This window comes from Lemur catta, chromosome 6 (genome assembly GCF_020740605.2).
Source record: "Lemur catta isolate mLemCat1 chromosome 6, mLemCat1.pri, whole genome shotgun sequence".
Lineage (NCBI taxonomy): Eukaryota > Metazoa > Chordata > Mammalia > Primates > Lemuridae > Lemur > Lemur catta.
This window is the reverse complement of record NC_059133.1, coordinates 68183977-68206607: the sequence shown is the minus strand read 5'-3', so window position 1 is coordinate 68206607 and position 22631 is coordinate 68183977. Positions and strand designations below refer to the sequence as shown.

Sequence of the window (22631 nt, the reverse complement as noted above, 5' to 3'; positions counted from 1 at the left end):
AAGAGGAATTTCATTACTTAAAAAGCCTTTTTTTGGAAGATGTATTGTATTACTTCATTGTTTTCACGGTCAGTATATTTAGATAAATCTCAGCAGTGTCCTTTCTGAGCTGCTGTGTGCCCAAATAATCTCATTCTTTAGGGAGACAATACTTGACCTTGGTTTTGCAGTTCTGTAATAATATTGCTGTTTAAATATATTTACTTCCTATCTTAAATATGGATTAATTGTATACAATTTTCTAGCTAAAGGAAATATTTCCAGATATTAAATAAATTACACAGTACTTTATGCTTCTTTTTCAAAATACTTTCACTGGTTTTCTTGGCCCTTCCCTGGCACCCATTTTAACCCCCTCTTAACCCCTGAAATTTTATATTGCCCTATGTCTGAGTTTGTTCAGGTTGCTATAACAAAATACCATACACTGATAGCGTATAAACAACAGAAATTTATTTCTGACACTTTTGGAGGCTGGAAGTCCAAGATGAAGGTACAGGCAGATTCTGTGTGTGGTGAGGGGCTGCTTTCTGGTTTGTAGATGACCGTCTTTTCACTATAACCTCACACACTGAAAGGGGTGAGAGTTTTCTCTGGGGCCTCTTTTAAAGAGCACTAATCTCATTCATAAGGGCTCACTCAGCCTCATGACCTAATCACCTCCCAGAAGTTCCATCTCCACCCACGGTCACCCTAGGGGTGAGTGTGTCACCATGAATTTTGGGAAGATACAGACATTCAGACCATAGCACCCCATCCCAACTTTTTTTTTTCTCATTCATTACAGTCTGACCTACTATATATTTTACTCATCTGACTCAGTTTTTTCTTGCCTTTTGCACTACTGTATCCCCTCCCGTAATACATAGCAGGTCACCAATAAACTTGCTACACTGCCACATTTCTTCCACTTTGCTTCTGCTACTCTTTGTTTAAAACTTTGAATGTGTACAATACAGAGAGCAACATGCCTGAAATGAGGCTGCATCTTAGTATTGTCAGATGAGCTGCCAAACAGATTGGGTACTGTTGATCGACTTATTGACCAATAGTAAGTGTTTCCTACCTTCAGTGGCGAGAAACTACTCTCAAGTTCTCCAAACTCTTAAGAACATTTGAGTGCCTGGGGCAGAGAAGAGAACGGGGTGCTAATGAGGACCTCCTACGTGGAGCAAGGGATTATCACACTGACACCTTTATTCCCGCCTCATTGCAAATCCTTTGCAAGTTGTGAATGGTGAGGTTGCTGAAGCATCATATCCATAATGTAATTTTAATTTTAACTGAAGATACGTATCCTAGATTAGTAGTTGTCAACTGGATACAGGTTTGCCCTTGCACCCCTTACTCGCCACTTCCATGGGACATTGGTTGTATCTGGAGACGTTTTGGTTTGACACTGCTTGTGGGAGTTGCTGCTGGCATCTAGTGAGTAGAGGTTAGGGGTACTGCTCAGCATCCTGCAATGCACAGGACAGCCCCCCAAAACGAAGAATTAATACAAACTGTAACATCAATAGTGCTCAGCTCTAGATCCTTTTGTGTGCTTTTTAAGCACATAATTAAATCTTGGGTTTTTCTTTCTTATGTGGATGACTAATGTGACCACAGCTATGATTTATTTTGGGAATTCTAAAAGGAGACTGTATTACATACCTTTATTAGTGGTGATTATATAGTAGTGTGTCTGGAACAATATAGGGTTTATGTTTATTAATTACCAAGATATAAATATTTTTGAAGAATTATTTATAGGTTCTAAAAAGGTGAAAGAGCTAAATTTTAGATTAGAGATTAGATAAACTTGCATTTGGATCTAAAGTGGAGTATGTAGATTTTGAAAGGGATTTATTCAATAGTCAGAGCTTGTTTTGCCTCAGCTTCAGAAAATACCCTAAGGCCTTGGAAAACAATGGTTTATTCACTTCATACCAATCCTACCAGTCAAACCAATTACTGAGCAGCCTCAAACATAAGTCTTTCTTCTTGCTCACCACTTTTAACACTGGCCTATTTCCTGCCATGCTACACATAACTCAAAATAGCTTCTTTAGCATTTAAAGCTAACAGTTCTTTTTCTCTTAAGAGCTTTGATCCACAGCATTCTCCATAGCTCATGATTACTTTGGCAAAGTGCACATTGCCATATAATGTCTCCATCATTCATTCTAAATATGTTGTAAAAAGTTTTATGAACTTAAAAAGCCACACTATTGTTTGAATAATTTATGTAAATATATAGAGCATTTAAGCCTATTCATTTGCATCTAAAGTAAAGCAGTTTATGTGTAATGATCCATTCTTTTAAAAGTATAAGTTTATAATGCATTTATATTTTGCCAGCTTTTCACATATGTATTAAAATAAGAGTAATTGAAGTCTACTGATAATCACCAAAATTAAACTGGCAATTAGTTTCTCTTTTCATTTTCAATAATCACTTTTTGTACTTGTAAATTTTTAAATAATTAAATTGTTTTTTTCTATTTACTGTTGGTAAATTTGGCTGTACTAAAGCCTATTTTATTTAATTTTTTATTTTTTAGAGATAGTGTTTTGCTCTGTTGCCCAGGCTAGGGAGCAGTGGTGTGATCATAGTTCACTATAACCTCAAACTCCTGGGCTCAAGCAATCCTCTCGGTAGTTGAGACTACAGGTGCGTGCCACTATGTCCTGGCTAATTTAAAAAAAAAAAAATTCTTTTTTTTAGAGATGAGGTCTTGCTATATTGCCCCATCTGGTCTTGATCTCCTGGCCTAGAGGTCCTCCTTGCTTGGCCTCCCCCGATTACAGGTGTGCACTACCGTGCTCAGCCAGGCCCATGTTATTTATAGCCAAATAGATATCTCAAACTTAGCATCTGCAAAACTGAGCTGCCGATCTCTCTCTCCAAACATCGCTCTACCTGCTGTGTCAGCTGATGACCATTCCATCCTCCCAGTGGTTCAGGCCAAAGGTCTCAGTCATCCTGGACTCCTTTCTTCTTCTCTCATACCTTATATTTAATTGATCAGGACATCTACTTTTAAATTATATCTAGAGTCCAGCCTCCTTCTAAGCACCATTATCTCTTTTCTGGATTTCCGTGGCAACCTCTTAATTGTTCTCCCTGCTCCTACCCTGGTCCTCCTGCATTCTCAACACAGCAGAAAGGGTGAAGTTAAGTTGGAAGTTAAGTCATATCATGTCACATATCTGCTCAGAACTCTGCAGCGACTTCTCATTTTGCACAAAGTCCAAGTCCCTGCATTGGTCCACAGATGCTACACTATCAGTCCCCCCTGTTAGGATGGAAAGCTTAGTAGGTGTTCACAGCGTGGGGAGAGAAGGATTTCCCACACAGAGATTAGGTTATATAAAAGTAAAAAAAAAAAGTTTATTTTATCTTCTTAGAGGAGAGAGAGAAGGGAAAGTGCAGGGGAAGAGGGGGCAGGGAGCCAGCAGGGGCATCGCAAAGAAAGAGAAGGGAGGAGCCAGCACTGAGGCCAAGTGGCTTGCTGATTTTAAGGGGGGTGAAGAGGAAAAAAAAGTGTTGATTGTCAGTTGATAGTAAAAGCAGGATGGGACAGGATGTCAAAGTCCAAGAGTTGGTTTCCCCACCTTTCCTTGGAGATGAGAGATTATCACAGGAGATGGGACTCTGCCCTTGAGGTGTGGTTGAGGCTGCAGCTTGTTCTGCTGTTTACGCAGGAACTCTGTAAAAGCAGATTCTCAAAAAACAATTTTAAAGAGAAAGATTTATTTCTCTTTTCCATCTGTTCAGCTCTTTTCAGAAGTTGTACAAAACAGAACTCCTGCAGGGCGCCTGGTACTGAGAGAACTCACAGGATTGATCTTTAACTGTTGCTAGGAAATTGCAGGATTAGGTATTTTCCTGTTATTTTTGCAAGGCCGCCCCTTCCACCCTCTCTGACCTCAATACCTTTTGCCCACTTGCTCATTCTGCTCTGGTCACATTGGCCTCCAGACTGTAGCCCTCCCTGGCTTTCACTCTACCTGGTGGACTGCCTTCCCCAAGTAATTCTCCGAGTCTTGTTCAAACCCCAAGTTCTCGAAGAGGCCCACTGTGAACACCCTGTTTAATATGAAAACTGCCCTCCCACCTACCACGTCTGGCTCCTACTTACCTTGTTCTTCTAGCCACTCCCCTTTTCTCTTAGCACTTACCTCTTTCTGGTTTGTGATTTACTTGTTTTTTTTTGTTGTTGTTTGTTTGTTTATTGTTTTTCCTTTTGCTCATTGATATGCGAAAGCACCTAGAACTTAATAGGTTTTCAGGAAATATTTGTTGAATTAATGAAAAAGTGAAAACAAAACCCTATATAAATGTATAAAAATTTCTCTCTAAGATATGTATTTTGAAAATGCTAAATTCTGAGTGCTTTTATCAATTTGTATTTTCACCAGAAATGTATGATGTATCTCACTTTTACTTGGTATTGTCAGATTTAAAATTTTTGGTCAGTCTGATGTGGCCAAAGTGGTATCATATTATGGATTTAATTAGTATTTCCCTGATGATTAATGAGGGTGAAGACTTTTTCCTATTTACACCCTTTGGGTTGTTGGATCTTTTAATTAATAATGCATGGGAGTTCTTTATACTGGTTGTTATTCCTTTCTTATATATGATACAAAAGTCTTCTGGGTCTGTAAGCTCCATATCCTCACAGGTCATTGTAGAAGAAACAAGGAGGGCTGAAGGGGAGAAGGGCAGATTAAGGGCATTACTGTGACTTGAAACTTTGTGTCCTACCATGAAATTCCACAGAGATGTTACATGCTATCTTAAAAATAGATAAGTCTTATATGTGTTAATCTTGTGCAGTTACAAAGTGCTTTCACAGGTAGGGTGGTTCTGTGTAGCATGCTTTTAAATCCTTTTCTAAACACCCTCAAAGTAGGCTGAAGGCATGTATTTTTTCAGTCTTTAATTGGAGAAATAAGATTAAATGATGAATCAGTTTTGTGAAATAGTGATTTTCCTTAAGAGTTGAACCTTACTTAACATATAATCAGATGGTTAGAAGAGGTAGACCAAAATAAAGATGAGTAAGACTCCTTTCCTGTCAATCAAGGAACCATGGTTCAAAATTATTACAAAATAATGTGACAGAAGTTAATGGAGAAAGATATGCGAAGATTTTTAAGGCAGGGTGGGGAGGGCAAGGGAACTTTAGGGGTGGACTAGTCAGGTAAATTTTTTCGAAAAGAGTTGATGACTGAGGTGAGCTTTGTAGGAAGTATGGACATTTGCCAAGTGGACCAATGAGATTGCAAGGGACATTCAAGGTGTGTGCAAGTCTGAGGGCCAGAGCAAAACCTAGGAAGCTTACAATGCAGTCTGCAATTCAGTGTGACTGGAATCTAGGCTGCATGGGGGTGGGAGTGTGGAGATGAGGCAAGTATAAAGAAGGTCCCCAAGAAATCTTTTTCAAAGAAAATGAACAACCTACTGTGATGGCTTTCCAATAGACATGTTGTTTTCCTTTAGATCTAGATGTATAATAAGGTTCTTAGTAACATTATTATCCTAGCAGAATGTACGTAGGTGTTCTCATTCAGTGAAAAATGTTGTAGTAGACATTTTAAATTCAGAGTAGAGTGTCTTTTACCTGAAAATCTTATTGCTATAAAAAGTTTATCATTGAAATAGGGAAAGATGGTAGTTGTATGCTACATTGTTGTTAGAGTGTGAAACTAAATCTGGAAATGGTTTTGCTTGTTTTAAATGTCATATTATTGATTTCTAGATGTATTATATTATCTGAAGAAAGAAAAAATCTAAATAAATAATTGAAATATTAAAAGAAGATGCAGAGGAATTGGAGCTTTAGGGTTTTCCATTCTCATAATCTCTAATACTAATAGAGACTAATAATAAACTGTCTCTTTAGAATATTGCCTACAACTTACAATCTTTTTTCCATTATAGAATTAATTTGAAAAAAACCCCAGTCTTTTAAAACATTGACTAATTGTTGTATAAAATCATGATTTCTTTAGCTCTAGATTTGTTTTTTCTTTTTTTTCTTTTTCATTTTCTTTTTCTTTTTCTTTTTTTTGAGACAGAGTCTCGCTCTAATGCCCAGGCTAGAGTGCTATGGCATCAGCCTAGCTCACAGCAACCTTAAACTCCTGGGCTCAAGTGATCCTACTGCCTCAGCCTCCCGAGTAGCTGGGACTGCAGGCGTGTACCACCATACCTGGCTAATTTTTTCTATTTTGGGTAGAGACAGGGTCTCACTCTTGCTTAGGCTGATCTCCAACTCCTGAGCTCAAGTGATCCTCCCACCTCTGCCTACCAGAGTGCTAGGATTACAGATGTGAGCCACTGTGCCCAGCCATTTAGCTCTAGATTTTAAGTTTCTTTTTAGTTTTATAATTGATTCTTAACAACCTGGATTATATTGCTATGTAAAGGATTTACTAGTCCTTTCTAATTCATGATCTTATACACGTGTAGGAGAGGAAAGTTTCTCCTGTATCCTTTTAGGATCTCTGGTCTCTAGCTGGATAGGAGAATTAAACTGACATAAAACAGATGAGGAGGAGAAAAGTGTTAATTTTTTTTAACATGTACATTTGAGTCTCTACAAGAAAAGTAAACACTCAAACAGGTAGAGCTGAATGCTTATATGCTGAATTGGACACAGTAGTAAATTTTGAAAATGTAAGAAGACGAAGGAGCTTTTTCTCATTTCCCTCATGATGGGGGAAAAGTCACTAGGAAGATAAAGAGTTAGTTTAATAGGGTTTATTTGTACAGATTTTTCTCAGCCTCAACTCCCCATCAATGGTAATAACACTGTTATTTCCTTCTCGTATCGGAATGACATCTTCTATATGGAGCTTTTATCTTTTGTTTTCAGGAACAAGGAGAAGGTCAGAGTGCCCTTCTTACACCTGCTGTTCAAGTCCTTTTTGATCAAAATAATCCTTATTCCAAAGTGGCATATTTGAGGGGACATATTCCACCACCCTTGATATGCTATCAGTTACACATTATATGAGAGAGTTTTTAACTGTTAGGGTAATTTTAAAACAATAATAGCAGATAGTCTCCCATTTGTACCCAGGGCAGACATTGCTGATTGATCTTGCTGCTTTCTTTTAAGGCTGAACTCTCTCAAATTCTTAATACGGTAATAGTCAGAGTTTGCGTTTGTCACCCCATAGTAAAAGTTAAGGAGATTGATATCACAAGTTGCTGGTGAAAAATTCATTTTATAGATACATATGTACATACATACATAATATGAGTCTTTGATTTTTGCTGTTTCTTTGTTGTATAGAGTTGTGAATTGAAATATGGGAGCAGGGGATATGTGAGAGATAAGAGGGCCTTACGCAGAGTAGTAACTGGGTACGGAGAGAAGGAGCCCTTGACAGATACTGTGTAGAGACAATCAACTGGGCTCTGTAAATGATTTTATAAAGGGGAGTCAAGTTAGAGGGAGAGAGGACTTTCCCCACTGGGCTGCACATCCATGAGACCAAGGAACAGATCCGCAGTGCCTGGAACACTGTCTGGTCCATAGCCAGTGTTAAATATACACTTAGTGAATGAGTGATTCTGAGATGAATGATGTTACCATTAACAGAAATGGAGAACACAGGTGGAGGAGAAGCTTGTGTGCTGGGAGAAGTGGTAGTAAACTGAGTTTTAGATGCAGTGAGCTGGGGTTGCTGATAGGACGCCCAGGAGGAGGTGTCCAGGGAGCATTTGGAAATGCTGACTCTCATCCTGTAAGAGAAATTGGGGGGTTGACTTGGGCATGAGGGTTCATCCTTAGACACAGTAGCTGAAAGCATTGCTGAAAGAGACTGAAGTTGACGAAGGGAAAGATGTAAAAGAAAGAAGATAGGACTCCATAGTGCAAACCCCTGGAGACCATCTAGTGAGAAGGAAAAAAGATGAATCCTTAGATATATAACAGATGACTACGGTTTCTTTGGTTTCCCACAAACTAAGAAAGGTGGCCATGAAGAGGAATTTAGTTTCAATAATTTGAGCTATCAATTTCTTAGTTGCTCCTGCTACTGCTGTTATTTCCTTTGGGTACAAAGTATTAAATTGAAACAGGACATTTTGGTTTTTAATAGGAATTGGATTTTTAGCATTACAAGTACATAGTATACCAAATACATTTCCCTTTGAATTCTACATTATATGTTCCTAGGTTGCTGCTTAACTTTGAGAGTTGAAAAAATCATTTTCATTCATGAGTGACGGCTTTTGAGCAAAATACATGTTATTTTTATTATATTATAAATTATAAAAGAACAGAATTTTCCTCTAAGGTATCTCTAACACTTTAGCCATTCATGTATCATCTTGAGATTTTTGTCATCCATGTGCCATATGTGATCTTTTATTTAAAATGTATATGTTTACTGATTTACTGTACACTTGAATTACCTCCCTTGCTGAATTAGATGTCTCCCCTGTGCTTCTAAAATACCTGCGTCCCCAATGCCCACCTGTATCAACATCATTAAACTGTCTCCCCACAAGTATATGATGTCCTTGATGACACATTATTTCCTATATATATTCCACAAATTTGCCAAACACAATGCATATACTCACTATAAATATAGTTGTGATCAAGAGACATGTATTCCTTGCCCTCAAGGAAATTCTAGCCTTGTGGAGGAAAAAGCTTTAAGTCTATAATATATTTAATATTTTATTGTCACTTTATTATTTCAACCCTACTTATTAATAATTATTATATAAAAGATTATTATAAGTACTTTGGAGAAAAAGTGCACAATGCTATGAAACAGTTTTAAGAGATGGGCATAATTTAGATTTCCATCCCTGAGAAACTGACTGATCTGTGTCATTTGAGTGTTTCCAGCGTCTGGCGCATAATAAATAATGTTCAGTGAATAAACTCTAGGTTTGGAGGAGTTATTTCATAACAATTTTAGTACATAGAATTATAGAAAATATGTTCACTTCTTACAATATTCCAGTTAAGAACGTTAAAATTATTCCACATGTTAAATTTTTTTTATTGGTGGGAGATTTTCCTGTTTTATTACTTCAGTACTTATTTATTGTACACAGGAATTTTTTCCTTAAAATTAACAAATATTAATCTTATATAAGCCCTTTTCTTCCCAATTGATACTACACTAGTCATCCCCCTGAACAAAACTTGGAAAATATCATTTTCATGAAAAAAAGCATACCAGTTTTTCATTGGGATTTTCTTCTTGTTTGTATTAAAAGAGATTTCAGTGAATTAATTGCTCCACTTGTATTTCATTGTGATTTTTTTTCCTTCTGTGTAATAAATTGGTAAGCTGGCACCAAAATGATGAAATCTAGGCCAGTGAGCATCAGGCGGCTGTCAGCTAGCTGAGTTTATAAAGGAGATGAGATAACTGAAAACCAGGGTAATCAGCGGGGGGTGGGGAATGGGACATGTAATTAGGAGACATGATTCCTCACCCTTCTTCTATACAGTAAGAGAAGGATTTAAAGAAGAAAAATAGAGATGATTCTATTTGATCTGCCAAAACCAGCTGTGGAAAAAACCATACATGTTATAATCTTTTACCTTGCATGTCAATCTTAGAGAAAAGTATTGATTTTCAAAAGTAAAGTAATTCTTGTACTGATTATGCACTGATGGCATGTTATGTTTTCTCATCTACAGTCTTTTGGGGAAATTCTCAAAATTTTAGTATTTCATGAAATGATCTATTCCTGTTCTAGTAATTGAGTGAAGGACTCGTTAAGTAACATATGATGTGGGGTATATTGATGCAAGCCAGGGGTCTTAGTCTGTTTAGTGTTTCTGTAAAGGAATACCTACCTACCTGAGGCTGGGTAATTCATAAAGAAAGAGAGTTATTTGGCTCATGGTTCTACAGGTTGGTTGTACAGGAAACAGGGTGCCAGCATCTCTTTGGCTTCTGGCTAGGGCCTCAGGCTGCTTCCACCCGTGGTGGAAGGCACTGCAAAGCTGGCCTGTGCAGGGATTGCATGCCAAGAAAGGAGGCAAAAGAGGGTGGGGGTAGGTGCCAGACTCTTAACTACCAGGTCTCACGGGAACTAGAGAACGAACTCAGTACTGCAAGAATGGCACCAAGCCATGCATAAGGGATCTGCCCCATGACCTAGATACCTCCCACTAGGCCCCACCTCCGACACTGAGGACCCAATTTCAACGTGAACTTTGGAGGGAACAAATACCCAAACCCAAAGCACTAACTATATAATGTAGCAGACAACAGTAATAGAAATCCTCTGTCCCTCGACTGCCTTTTGCTGGATTAATGATGGGGAGCAGTGCTGATAATAGAAGGAGCTGGAGTCTGGGTACCAGTCATAAACTCAGATTAGCCTCGTTGCCCCAGGCCAATCACTTCACTCCTCTAAACCTTCATGGACATAAGAGGCAAATAATAGTACCTACCTCAGAGAACTGTAAAGTATAAGATTTTACCTAAGATCAAATGAGATAAAGTGCTTTTGTTAAATGAGAAGATGCTATATTAATGTAATAGTATATTGCTGTTGTTTGTTGTTTTGTTCGCTTTTATGTTGTTTAACTTAGTATCTGTGGATTCCGGTATATCTGTTATCAGTCTAATATTGAAAATCTGTTTTGTTGCAAACAGTGTATCTCTAGGATTTAGTCTCAAATTTAGCACCTTCTTTTCCCTCTTTAGATGAATAACTGCTGTGTTATCTGTAATAGAGTTTGGAATGCCACAGACTTATGTAGATTCCTGGATGCTTAATGATGCCATATTTAAGAACTAAAATCAAAAGAACCACTTAAATTTGGAGATGGGATTTCCACAGGACACAAAGAAAATGTCCAGAATAAACAAAGGTCCTTTGGTTATTATTTGGTTTAAAGTTTTACATACCCCCTTTACAGTAGTTTGGGATGATGCTGGAGATTATTGCATCCAGAACACTAGAATTTTTATGGTTAAAGAACAAAATATCAGTGAAATACTGAATTCTATTCTTTTTCTACAGTGCCTCCAAAGCCATTACACCTGCAGAGTTCACCTTCGTCCAATATACACCAAACCCCCAGGCATAAAGCTTTACCTAGTGCAAAACCAAGGATGGAGGAAGTTAAACCTGCCTCTGCTTCTTGTGTCTCAAAAGAAAAACCCAGTAAGGTATCAGATCTCATCAGTCGCTTTGAAGGAGGCAGGTAAGAGTTAATTTGCATTGGGAGAAGGCAGGGGGAAGAAGAAAGCTGGTTTTGAAAAGATGATAGAGTCATCATAGCTTTTGTAAATCAAGAACATATTAATAGCATCTTATTCCTGTTAGGTTTGGTAGGCCTTTAGAAAGAGTGAACTTTTTAAATAAATGATTTAATCTTACCCTAATATGAATTGTCATTTACTATGTATTACCTGTGTGCAGCACTGTAGTCTACCAGCCTTTTCATCAAATTGTGTGCTTTTGTATATATGTGCGCTCTCTCATTTCCTCTGTATCTGTGTGTTATTCTGTTGGTCATTTGATGTCTGGGTTGGAAAGGCCAGGAGGTTGTCTCTCTCTCTGTTCTTACTTTGTACGTTGTGAATGTCACTCCTGTGGGCTTGTGTCATCCCTGGAACCCTCTCTTCTTTCTGATCCATTTTACTTAATGTGGGTCTTCTATACCCATTCAGTCCCTCTTTCCTGTCTCCACATACCCCATCTTACGGTAGGTTTTGGAAAGAGCTATTATTACTAATAGCAAAATTCATGCTAAATTTCAGTTTTGTATTTATTACATATAATTTATTCTTTAGTCCTAATGTTCAAAAAAAAGTTGGTAAAATAGTGTATATTTCTGACAAACATAAAAGCAAACCCGCATCGGTTGCTTTTCTATTTATAAGACACTCAATTGTTTTCTCTTAGAGTCTTTTGATGAAAAGAATTTTCATCACTGACTTAAATAGAATTTTTAAAAAATTTTTTCACAAGGGTTTTGTTTTTATCTGTCACAAAAAGTCTGTATGTAATTAAACAATGTATATAGCTTCACTTTCATCCTTGAAGCCAGATTTTTTCATTCATTCCAGTGAAATTTGGGGAATAGTTTCCCATTCGGTGATTTTATTATTTATTTGCAGGACTCATTGTTATTTATGTAATGAAATCATGGCTTGGAAATAGTTTGAGAATCTTTTGGAAATTGTGACCAAGCACAAAACTGCAATGTCTCTCATTTTAAAAACAGGACAGTATCTATTTACAAGCTTTGGAGCAAAGTAACTTAGAAACCTGTCTTCATTTTTCATTTCTGATCATTTGTTGGAACTTTGGTCATAAATATTTAAATGTCAACATCTGCCCCTCTGAGCTAGGATTTATGAATACCTTTGCTGTCTTAAATTACAGTGATCTTTACTGGAATGACTTAATTCCATTTAGAACTTTTTTTTTTTTTCTTTTTTTTTTTGCTTCTCAGGGTAGGTTGGTTTAATAACCACAGAGAGCAACCCCTCCATTTGCAGAGTCCAGGGGCTATGCCCAGTGACTGCATAACACAAGGAGGCCTGGAGTCCTGATCCCCATCGTAGTGCACACCAGAGCCTGTGACCCTCGCTTTCAAGGGCGGCTTTGTGAAGCCCTGAATGGGTCAGTCTTCCAAAGGCTGAGTCCTGTAATCCCCACCATTTTGGTATCCTCCCTACATGTGAAATGTTGACAGTTTTTTGATATCAGTTTTTTTACTCTTTCAAGCTTTACAAATTCACAGTCATTTTTTGATGGAAAGCTTGAAGGTTTGACGTAAGAAGAGATGTGCTATAATTTATTTGTATTTTAAGCAAGTTTGTTCTGAGTGCAGATAGGGTGTCATGTGTTTCGGCAAGTCTGGTGAAGGGCTGTTCATTGTGGTGCTGCCAATATGACAAATAATTGTGTTCTCAGTGAGTTATTACTACTACAAACTGGCCCCTGGTGTCTGAGTAGGTTAATATGGCATTGGCTCTATAGGACTGTAGTGGGAAATTTGTATTTACTGTTAAGTGGCATCCATGTGCCTGCAAAGGTGGTTTTTGGTTTTAACCCTGGTTATTAGGGCCTGAACGAGCACTTTATAAAATAGAGGGTGGTCGCCAAGCTCTGAGTTATCATGGGAAGTTGACAGGAAGAACCAAGATCAGTTAGAGTCTGAGTCTGGTCAGGGTGGTCATAGAGGGCCGTATTACACTGCTGTTAGACCTTACCTGAGCACCACAGTTTTGCACTGGGCAGTGATCCAAGTAGCCCTATTTTATTAACATGAGAGATCTACAGCAAGATATTTTTTTTAACTGGTTTCCTTTCTTCTTTTTCTCTCTCTTTCCCTCCCTCCCTTTTCTTCCTTCCTTCCTTTCTTCCTTTCTTTCAGAATAGAGTACTCTTTTTAACCTAGGCAAGACTTAAAGATTTCAGAAATAAACAACATTTTCCTGCAAACCTAAACATTGTTTCTTGCAAGGTCAAGTGTTTTCCCCCATGGTTTGGCATCCACAAAGCAGCAGGAATCTTCTAGGCACTGGTTCAACTACCGCTTTTACTAACTCCTTCTGCACCTTATCCATGTCCTCCCACCCCCACACACCCTTGGTGTCACTTATGGAAAATTTCTAGCTCTGATCCCAAACAGTCCTTTAGAGAAGCCCTGCGCATGCTTAAGTTTGGTTCAGAGGGTCTGTTGAGGATCTTTCTATTAGGGGACCAGACACTGATACGGGCATGAAAAAGAGGACGGTTTGATTCAAATCTCCAAGGACTGCTTGGGAAATATCAATGGTGGATTGTGTAATATTTATTTATATTGACCCACCTCCAACTTTTATATATATATTACATTTTACCATACTAAATTTTTCCTTCCCTTTCTGTGGCCTGGCCTTAACTCCTATCTTTTTTCCTCGCTTATCACTTTCTCGCTGTCTGTTATTATTCTTTGTTTCCATTCTGCAGTCCAGAGCAGCAGTGACTGGGAAGGGGGGAGTGAAGAGAGAAGGTGACACACGTCTCAGCATTGTCCTTGCGACCTTGCTGCTGTCTCCTCCCCTGCCTCCCTCGACCCTGTCACCTCTCCCCCCGCACTGGGAAGTACAGCCAGCCCCCGACTTTGTTCCCACACCGTACCTCCCGCCCATTCACCCAATCTTCATTCTGTCCTTCTGTGAAGACCATGAGATTTAGAGCTGGACTTCATGGCTTGAACTCTGGCTTTTTCACTTATTAGCCATGTGACATTGGCCACATTATATAATTTTCTAAGCCTAGATTTCTCTGTGTATGGGATCCCTGTTTTTGGAGTTACAATGAGGATGAAACAAAATAATCAATGTAATGAAGTTGTGATACTTAGTAAGCACTTAATAAATGTTACTTGCTTTTACTGTCACTATCACATCATCCTTATCACAATTATTCATAGTTCCTCGAATGTGTATTGAGCACTTCCCCGGTGTCAAGCACTGTGCTAACAGATAGGAATAACGCGCAGAGAACAAGACAGCACAGTCTGTTCCTTACAGCGTTTTAGTCTATATTATTGTTTTCTTTTTCTCACTTAAGGCACAGGACTCTCTCAAAGACTATAGCCCAGAGTTTCGTATTCTGTCCTCACTCCCATCCTAGATGAAAATCCTATAAAAATATTTCTGTAGGAACATTGTTATATATTGAGAGTAAGGTTCCATTGTCTTACTAGTACTATTAGGACTGCATACAACGTTAAGTAACAATAAGGACTTCAAAGGAAAAGAAAACAAGACGTGGACTTAGTGATAGAGTGTGCTGTTATAAACTAATCTAGGACAGCCTCTTTGAAGAGATGATATCTGAGCAGAAACCTGAATGATGAGAAGGAGTCAGCCACACCAGCGTTTTGGGTGAGGTGGTTCTAGGCAGAGAACAGCAGCTGCAGAGAGACCCTAAGGTGCACACATTTGCTTATCAGGAACGGAGAACAGCAAGGAGAGTGGCAAGAGCACAGCCAGTTTAGGGGAGAATGGAATATAAGGAGGCCGAGGCATTGGCAGGGGGAGTATGTGAAATCTCATAGGCTGTCATCAGGTCATGAGTTTTTCCTTAAGTGTGCGTGCAAGGAAGCCCTCAGAGAATTTTGATTTCTGTGACTGAGTTGTGGAGACTAGATTGGAGGAGATCAAGAGTGGAAGCAAAGGGCTGGTCTGAAGGTCATCTCACTTGATTGTTCACAGTCAGTTACAGATTGAATTCCTTGTTCTACTACTTTCCCCCTTCTCGCTACTGCACTTGACTAGTTTTAAAAAAAAGAGTGGAAACGAAGAGCCCAATTAAAAGGCTATTACAGCATGTATTAATAAAGTTTTTGAGAATATATGGTATACTTTCCAAATAAAAGCAACTTTTGGTTTATAAGTTGTTTGTTAAATGAAGGGCATGCTATACCTGTTTTGAAAATGATAAAAAACAAAATGTTAAGAAACATCAATAAATAAAAATCTTGAGATGAGATCATTGTATTATATACAAATATTTCTTACATCTAAGTCTTTACTCTTATTAAACAGTCCAAGGAAATGTTCCAGACCCTATAAGTAAAGATCAGGCTTGTCATCTTTATCTACATGTTTAGTTTAATGTGGAGAGCATCCCAAGAGACTGAGAATATTCAAATCCAAGTTTCTAAAACCATCAGAGATAGGAAAAAAATCTTCACCAAATATCCCTTTCAACTGGGACAAACTTGCCTTTATTCTAGAACTTTTCCATGCTAATGTTTTCATGCTTCCTTTGTGTTTTATCTTTTAGTGCATTATCAAATTATAGCGATTTGAAGAAAGATTCTGCTGGGAACCTACATGCTCCTAGAACCCCAGGAAGGCATGGATTGATAACCACACCTCAACAAAAACTCCTCTCCCAGCACCCGCCGTGGAAGCAGGAAAATGATACCGACCAGACTCAGGGTGCAGAGACTTGTGTGGCCAACGGTATAATGGCAGCGCAAAGCCAGATGGAATGTGAGGAGGATAAAGTAGATGCCCCTCTTCAAACTTCGGAACCCTTGCTTGATGCACACTTAGTGAATGGAGAAAGAGATGAACCTGCTCCAGGTCCCGCATCACCCACAACAAATGACTGTGATGGAAATGCTTCTGATGGCAGCTGCAGGACTCCAAGCATAGGCCCGGAGCTCCCCCTGGAAGGAGGGGCAGAGACAGAAGCCAAGGTCCTAGACAGGGAGAATGGAGAAAGCCCTCTGGAACTGGAACAGCTGGACCAGCACCAGGAGATGAAGGTAGAGCATGAGACTAGCTCACAGGGAGGGGAAACACTGCCTATTCTACTGCTGTTCTAAAACTCTTCATTTCATAGCACTCAAGAAATGAATGAGTCAGATCACCCACACCAGCTGTTGAACGATTTTCAAGCTCTGGCTGCTAATGAGCGTCTCCCTTACGCTGTCAGGAGACATTTCACTTTTTACGTAGCTTCTGTTAACATCTCTATTGTAAATTTCAAAAGTCAGAACGGTGTGGAGACTTTGATATAGGAAAACCATAAACATACTGCTTTTATACAGAAAGAAAATGTTCTTTGTTGCTCTTGATGTTGCTGCTGCATTCCTAATATTTGTGGGCTAAGCCAAAAGAAATTGTACAATCTTTTTTTCCCCAGAAGTTTCTAATCTGGACAAATTAATAGTAGGCCTGGAAGATGAACTTGCCAATAGTAGGTGTTACTTTTAAGGACATGAGTATGGAAGTATTATTAATATATATTAACATATTAATAATATATAATTATATTAATATATTATATAATATATATTATATATAATTATATTAATATATAATTAACAAATTATTAATCAGAGTATATTTATAACTGTTTCTATGCTTCTATTTTTTTAATGTTTTCTAATTAATACCAAATTTTATAATAAATGGTTTAGTTTGAGTTAGAAGACTATTTAAAGATCTTCTTAGTTCAGCAATTCATTTATAGACGAAGAAACAGTCCTAGAAAGCATAAGTGATGTTTCAAGGTCACACTGCTGTTTGTAATCAATAATAGCTCAGATTCCTCCTGCTGTGACTTCAAGGCCGGTGTTGTGTCCCCGGTGCAACAAATCATGCACTTAAATGGCTAAATGCAAGAAATTTTAATGAATACAGCAGCCATGGGTAATAAACTGGTGGGGCTTTCACAAACTGGACATTCATATCCTTTCTAAAGAGGAAAAGAGTCTGCATGGTGTTTCTGCGCATGTACAAAATATCAGCTAACAAAGAGCTGATTTGCTGGTGAAATATATTCATAATTTACCTATACTATAGCAGAAACTTTTATGTAATGCCAGTAACAAGGCCATTGCAATTTTGTTATGTTAATATAGTACTTTGGAAATATTAATAAATATATCTCTTACATAATACTTGGAATTTCTCAGATCAAAGGTGCAATATAAAGATCATCATAAATTTCCCTAGAATTAGAAAGCCATTTACATCTCTAAAGACAAGCAAAAAGTTTCCATTGCTTGGTTTCTCTTATTGATTATAAATACCTATGTAGGAGAGTTGAGAATTGAAAATGTCACGATTTTAGGAAAATTTGTAAATGAAAAATCCAAGTCTTAAATCTATTAAGGATTTTTTATGGTGCCGTGCCTTAATTGGCTTTAACATAGGCAGAAATTCAAAAGGACCAATACTAAAATATTTAGAGTAAAAAGTGATAATGTATTTAGAACTTTAATCAAAGTGAAATCAACCTTATGGTACAATTTTCACTGACCCTAAAAAAAAAAATCCCAAATAAAGAGACAAATGGTTTATTTTCCTCTAGTTAGTGAATTAGTTATAAATACTGACTCTCGAGCAGGGAAAGTTTAAGTAAGGAAGTGGGTGGGAGAAAGTGAGTCACACTTGGTAACATGATCTGAAACTGTAAAGAAACAGGACATTGCAAAGTGAATCTCTTTACATTTCGAGAAAGTGGTAGATTTTAGTGTCTTTTGTGCTTGAACTATGGTGGAAGGAAGAGAAGGTTAAAACCAAGAAAACCTTTTACCGTTGGGATGATGCCACCAGCAAGTATTTACAAAACAGTAAGACCTATTCTTATTAAGTGAAATACTTTAACTGATGATAATGCCTGGATGGTAGTTTTTTTTTTCCGTGTTATATATTATTATACATTTTCATAGATGAGTATTACTTGGATTGGGAGAGATTTAATAGCTTTTTCCTATTAAACCAGTGAAACTTAGAATAGTACAGCTGGCCTTTCTCCTGAGTGGGCTTGTAAGCAGTGCTGTATGTGGGAAGAAAAAGGAAATTTTTTCTGCAGAGCTGTTAATGCAAACACCACATCTCTCCCATTAAGGATTTAATATCTGCGTGTTCTCCTTTGCTGTGCTGATGTTTGTTATATTGCCTTTTCTTGTTCCTAAATGCAAACATAAATGTTACTAGTGTTGAGGTGGTAAATTTTGTGAGGTGTATTTTACCACAACTAAAACTTTTTTTTTAAAAATCTTAAAAAGTAAAAACTTTAGTAGTATATAGTGGCCCAAACAATTGGAACCATGAAGTCTGGTTGCTTACTTCTGGCTTGTCCACGAATTAGCAGTATGAGCTTCAACAAGTTAATAAAAGTCTTTGTGTTTTTAGTTAAAGGATATAAGCTGTGTATGATCTTAAGGCCCTTTACAGTGATAACATAACTTTCTCTGCTGTTATATATAAGCATGTTCCCTTGTTAGCATAATCCTCCAGATTATCAGCTGCTTCTTAAACTAACATGTTGAACTTCTAAGATATAATGGAATATTTGGAGTTTCAGTATGCAGACAACTGAAAAAATTACTTCAATCTTTATATAACTGGATATAGAGATTTTCATCAGAATAGTCTTAAATAAGTTTCATTTGGCCAGGTGCAGTGGCTCACACCTATAATCCCAGCACTTCGGGAGGCTGAGGCAGGAGGATCACTTGAGGCCAATAGTTCAAGACTGGCCTGGGCAAGATAGCCAGACTCTGTCTCTACAAAAAAAAAATAAGAAAATTAGCCAGGTGTCATACCACACGCCTGTAGTCCCAGCTACTCAAGAGGTTGAGGCAGAAGAATCATCTGAACCCAGGAGTTTGAGGTTGCAGTGAGCTATGATGGTGCCAGTGTATTCCAGCCTGGGTGACAGAGTGATACCCTGTCTCAAAAAATAAAAGAAAGAAAACTCATAAATTGCAGGCTAGGAAAAGGAAAAGGAATATTGTAGTGTGCGCATGCATTCTTGTGCCCTGCAATACACCCTTAAGGACTTCATGAGGCAGCAGTATTATAATTCCTGTGTGGCATGATGAATTGGGGTTATCATAAATAACTTAAACTGTATTAAGTATTCTATTTATGAGACTCAGGTAAATGGATGGGTCAATTCATTGTAGAATGAATTTCATTTAAAATGATTATCTTTTCTCAGATTTGCATATTTAAGTGGATAAGCTTAATTGTCTAAAAATCCACTAATATGGAATGATCCATAAAGCCATATAAATAAAAATTTATGTTTATAGTTTCATGAGCCTTTTAATATCTGGGATGTACTTTAACAGGTTGAATTTGTAGATTTCTCTCAGATTTACTCAAAGTGTTTTCTTCCTTTGCATTTCATACAGTAAACCAAATATAAATGTATAGAGTTGTACTTTTAAAGTCTAAAGTTTATATAAGTAACAAATCTGTTACTGGCAACATGCTCAAAGTAGTAATGTATTAAAACTGTAATAATAGTTTTATCAAGAACATAGTAGAGGCAGATAAAAAGAAGTTAACTCTTCATTTGACCAAAAATGCAAGAAATTATATAATAAAGTGGGGTTAGATAAAGAAGCAGGTGTCCACAAAGCGGAGACTTACGGAAACATTTAAAAAAAAAACAAAACTTAAATGTTCATTTCCAGGTTTCTTCTGATTTTTAATTACCATTTTATTATATTTTATATAAATGTTGAGGGTTTATAACTATTGAACATACTACATTAGAAGTAAAGAAGAAAATCATTTCCTAGGGGAAAGAAGGACAGAATCAAATTCAGAAGTAAATTGCAAATAGAAAAACAAGGGCTATAATCCAAGTGAATTTACTTTTCCTACCATTTCTGCTAAATTTATTCTTAGAATCATAGATTAATTGTATAAGATATGATGTGAGGTATCAAAGTTTTCATGGAGTTAAAACATAATGCTTACATTGGTGATTCATTTCTTCTTCTGGGCAACAAGTTCTTTTTTTGTAAAGCTTTAAATTTATCTCCATTAATGTCTTTAAATATAAAGAGGCTTGCCGTTGAGGTCTTGTTAGATTCAAAGACAAATAGTAATTCACTCCTTAGCTATTTCTTCTCTTGCCAGATCAGCTTTTAATTCCAAGAAAGTGAAGTCATAAGCAAAGAAATTATCCAGCTTGACTAATCAGTGCTTTGTTATTGCTAATATTACAATGAAAGCTTCAACTGAAGTTGTAGGAGTTTTAGCATATGTAGGATAATGGAAAAGTTGCCGCACTAACCAATGTGGTTAGCTCATAAAAATCTTGATGGCGGCTCATCTTTATTCACTTAGAACTGAATGGTGGATTCAAAAACTTCTTTATTTTGTGGCACCTCAGTTTAGTAAGTTTGGAGGTATAAGAAAGAGAAATGAGAAAAAATGAATTGCTCGATTTAAACATTCAGTGTGGTGGCAGACTGCCTCTCCTAGGTACCAGAAATACAGAAATGAACTAGACAAGCCCTGCCTACAAAGCCTCAGTCTACTGAGGGAGAAAGACATGAATAAATAAATTACTGTGCCGTGGTGCTGTGAGTGCTTTGGAAACACAGAGGAGGGGAGCTCACAGAGGGGCAGGCTGCTGAGAAGCAGTTGAAATAGGCTTGAAGACGGTGGGAGAGGGCTGGGTGACGAAGGATGAGTGAACGTGTGAGCCATAAGCAGAGGCATGAGGGTGGGTGCCATGTTTGGGGCATATTCCTCCCTCATAATCCGAGGCTAGAAGGGCTAGGAAATGAGCATAGGGTAGGGGGCTAGACTTAAAAAGAGTAAGCTAAACACAGATTACAGCTAGATTGTATGCCTGTTAAGAAGTTATTTTTTTCCTGAAAACAATAGAGAATCTGAAAGATTTTTTAAAAAAACTCAAATGTTAATAATCCTCAATGAGGCCAGGTGCACTGGCTCACGTCTATAATCCTAGCCAGGGCGAGAGGATCACTTGAGGTCAGGAGTTCAAGACCAGCCTGAGCAACATAGTAAGAACCTGTCCTACAGAAGCTTTTTAAAAAAAATTAGCTGGGCATGGTGGCATACGCCTATAGTCCCAAATACTCAGGAGGCTGAGGCAAGAGGTTCACTTGAGCCCAGGAGTTTGAGGTTGCAGTGAGCTATGATGACACCACTGCACTCTAGCCTGGTTAATGGAGCAAGATCCTGTCTCAAAATAAATGAGTGAATGAACAAAAGAAACAAATAATCCTCACTGAAAAAGACAAATATGCAGCAAAGCATTGAAAATACACAATAACCAAAGCTGGGCGTGGTAGCTTATGCCTGTAATCCTAGCACTCTGGAAGGCCGAGGGAGGCAGGAGGATCGCTTGAGCTCAGGAGTTGGAGATCAGCCTAAGCAAGAGTGAGACTCTGTCTCTACCTAAAATAGAAAAAATTAGCCAGGTATGGTGGCATGGACCTATAGTCCCAGCTACTTGGGACACTAAGGCAGGAGGTTCTCTTTAGTGTGGGAGTTTGAGGTTGCAGTGAGCTATGATTACGACATTGCACTCTACCTGGGGCAACAGAGTGAGATTCTGTCTCAAAAACATGAAAAGAAGAAAATGCAAATATAGTACCCATAACCCCCATAATTCCACCACTCAGAAAGAACTGCTTAGATATTTAACACTCCAGCTTGTTTTTCTGAGTTCTGTTTGACAAAATATATTCAGTAGCATAATGTATGGTCACTCTGTATCCTGTTTTGTTGGATTAAACATAGGTATTTTCCCATGTTAATTCAAACTTTCCATAAGCCTAATACTATCTGGCCTCAGAAACAATTAAAGCATGGAAGTGACATGATGACACATCTGTGGGTTTTAGAAAATGAGTCAGCTGAAAGGAAAAACAGATGGAGCAGGGTACATGGTTAGGAAGCTACTGTACTAGGTCCAGGTGTGACATGAAGAGGGCCTGGACAGGCAGAGGGTTAGAAAGGACAGAGATTTCTAAGGACCCTGTGGCTGGATGCAGGGAGTGAGTCAAGTTCAACTCCTAGCATGGATAAATTGTCAGATGGTGTGCCATTTAATGAACTGCAAAAGGAAAAACATATATTGGGGGCATAAAAATAACATTTTGACATCCTGTATTTGCGGGCCTTCTGGGAAGTCCAGGTGAAGATGCCTACTACAAAGATGGAATGTTCTGGAGACATTATGGTTTATTGGTTATGCGCAAAGGCTAGGTGACAGTGGACATGTTACTTTAACACAACTCTCCAGGCTGTGGTTTCCTAACATGTTAATGAAATAATTGAGATGAGGAACGTAACATTAGGGATGAGAGAAGGGAGTAGAGCTACTAATTAGGTAG

The 22631-nt window shown here is 37.9% G+C and overlaps 1 protein-coding gene across 5 annotated transcripts in view; it reads left to right on the top strand.

Annotated features, from left to right (window-relative positions):
• FGD4 (FYVE, RhoGEF and PH domain containing 4) overlaps window positions 1-22631 on the top strand; it is a 142616-nt gene that overhangs the window by 81979 nt on the left and 38006 nt on the right. For 4 of the 5 annotated variants that reach the window (XM_045554048.1, XM_045554046.1, XM_045554047.1 and 1 more), the window contains exons 3-4: window positions 11012-11195; window positions 15785-16274. In XM_045554048.1, coding sequence (XP_045410004.1) covers window positions 11104-11195; window positions 15785-16274 — 582 coding nt within the window. In that variant the 5' untranslated portion in view covers window positions 11012-11103. Of the gene's footprint in view, window positions 1-11011; window positions 11196-15784; window positions 16275-17959; window positions 18090-22631 lie in introns of those variants that run through there. The other variant, XM_045554049.1, reaches the window with a different exon arrangement.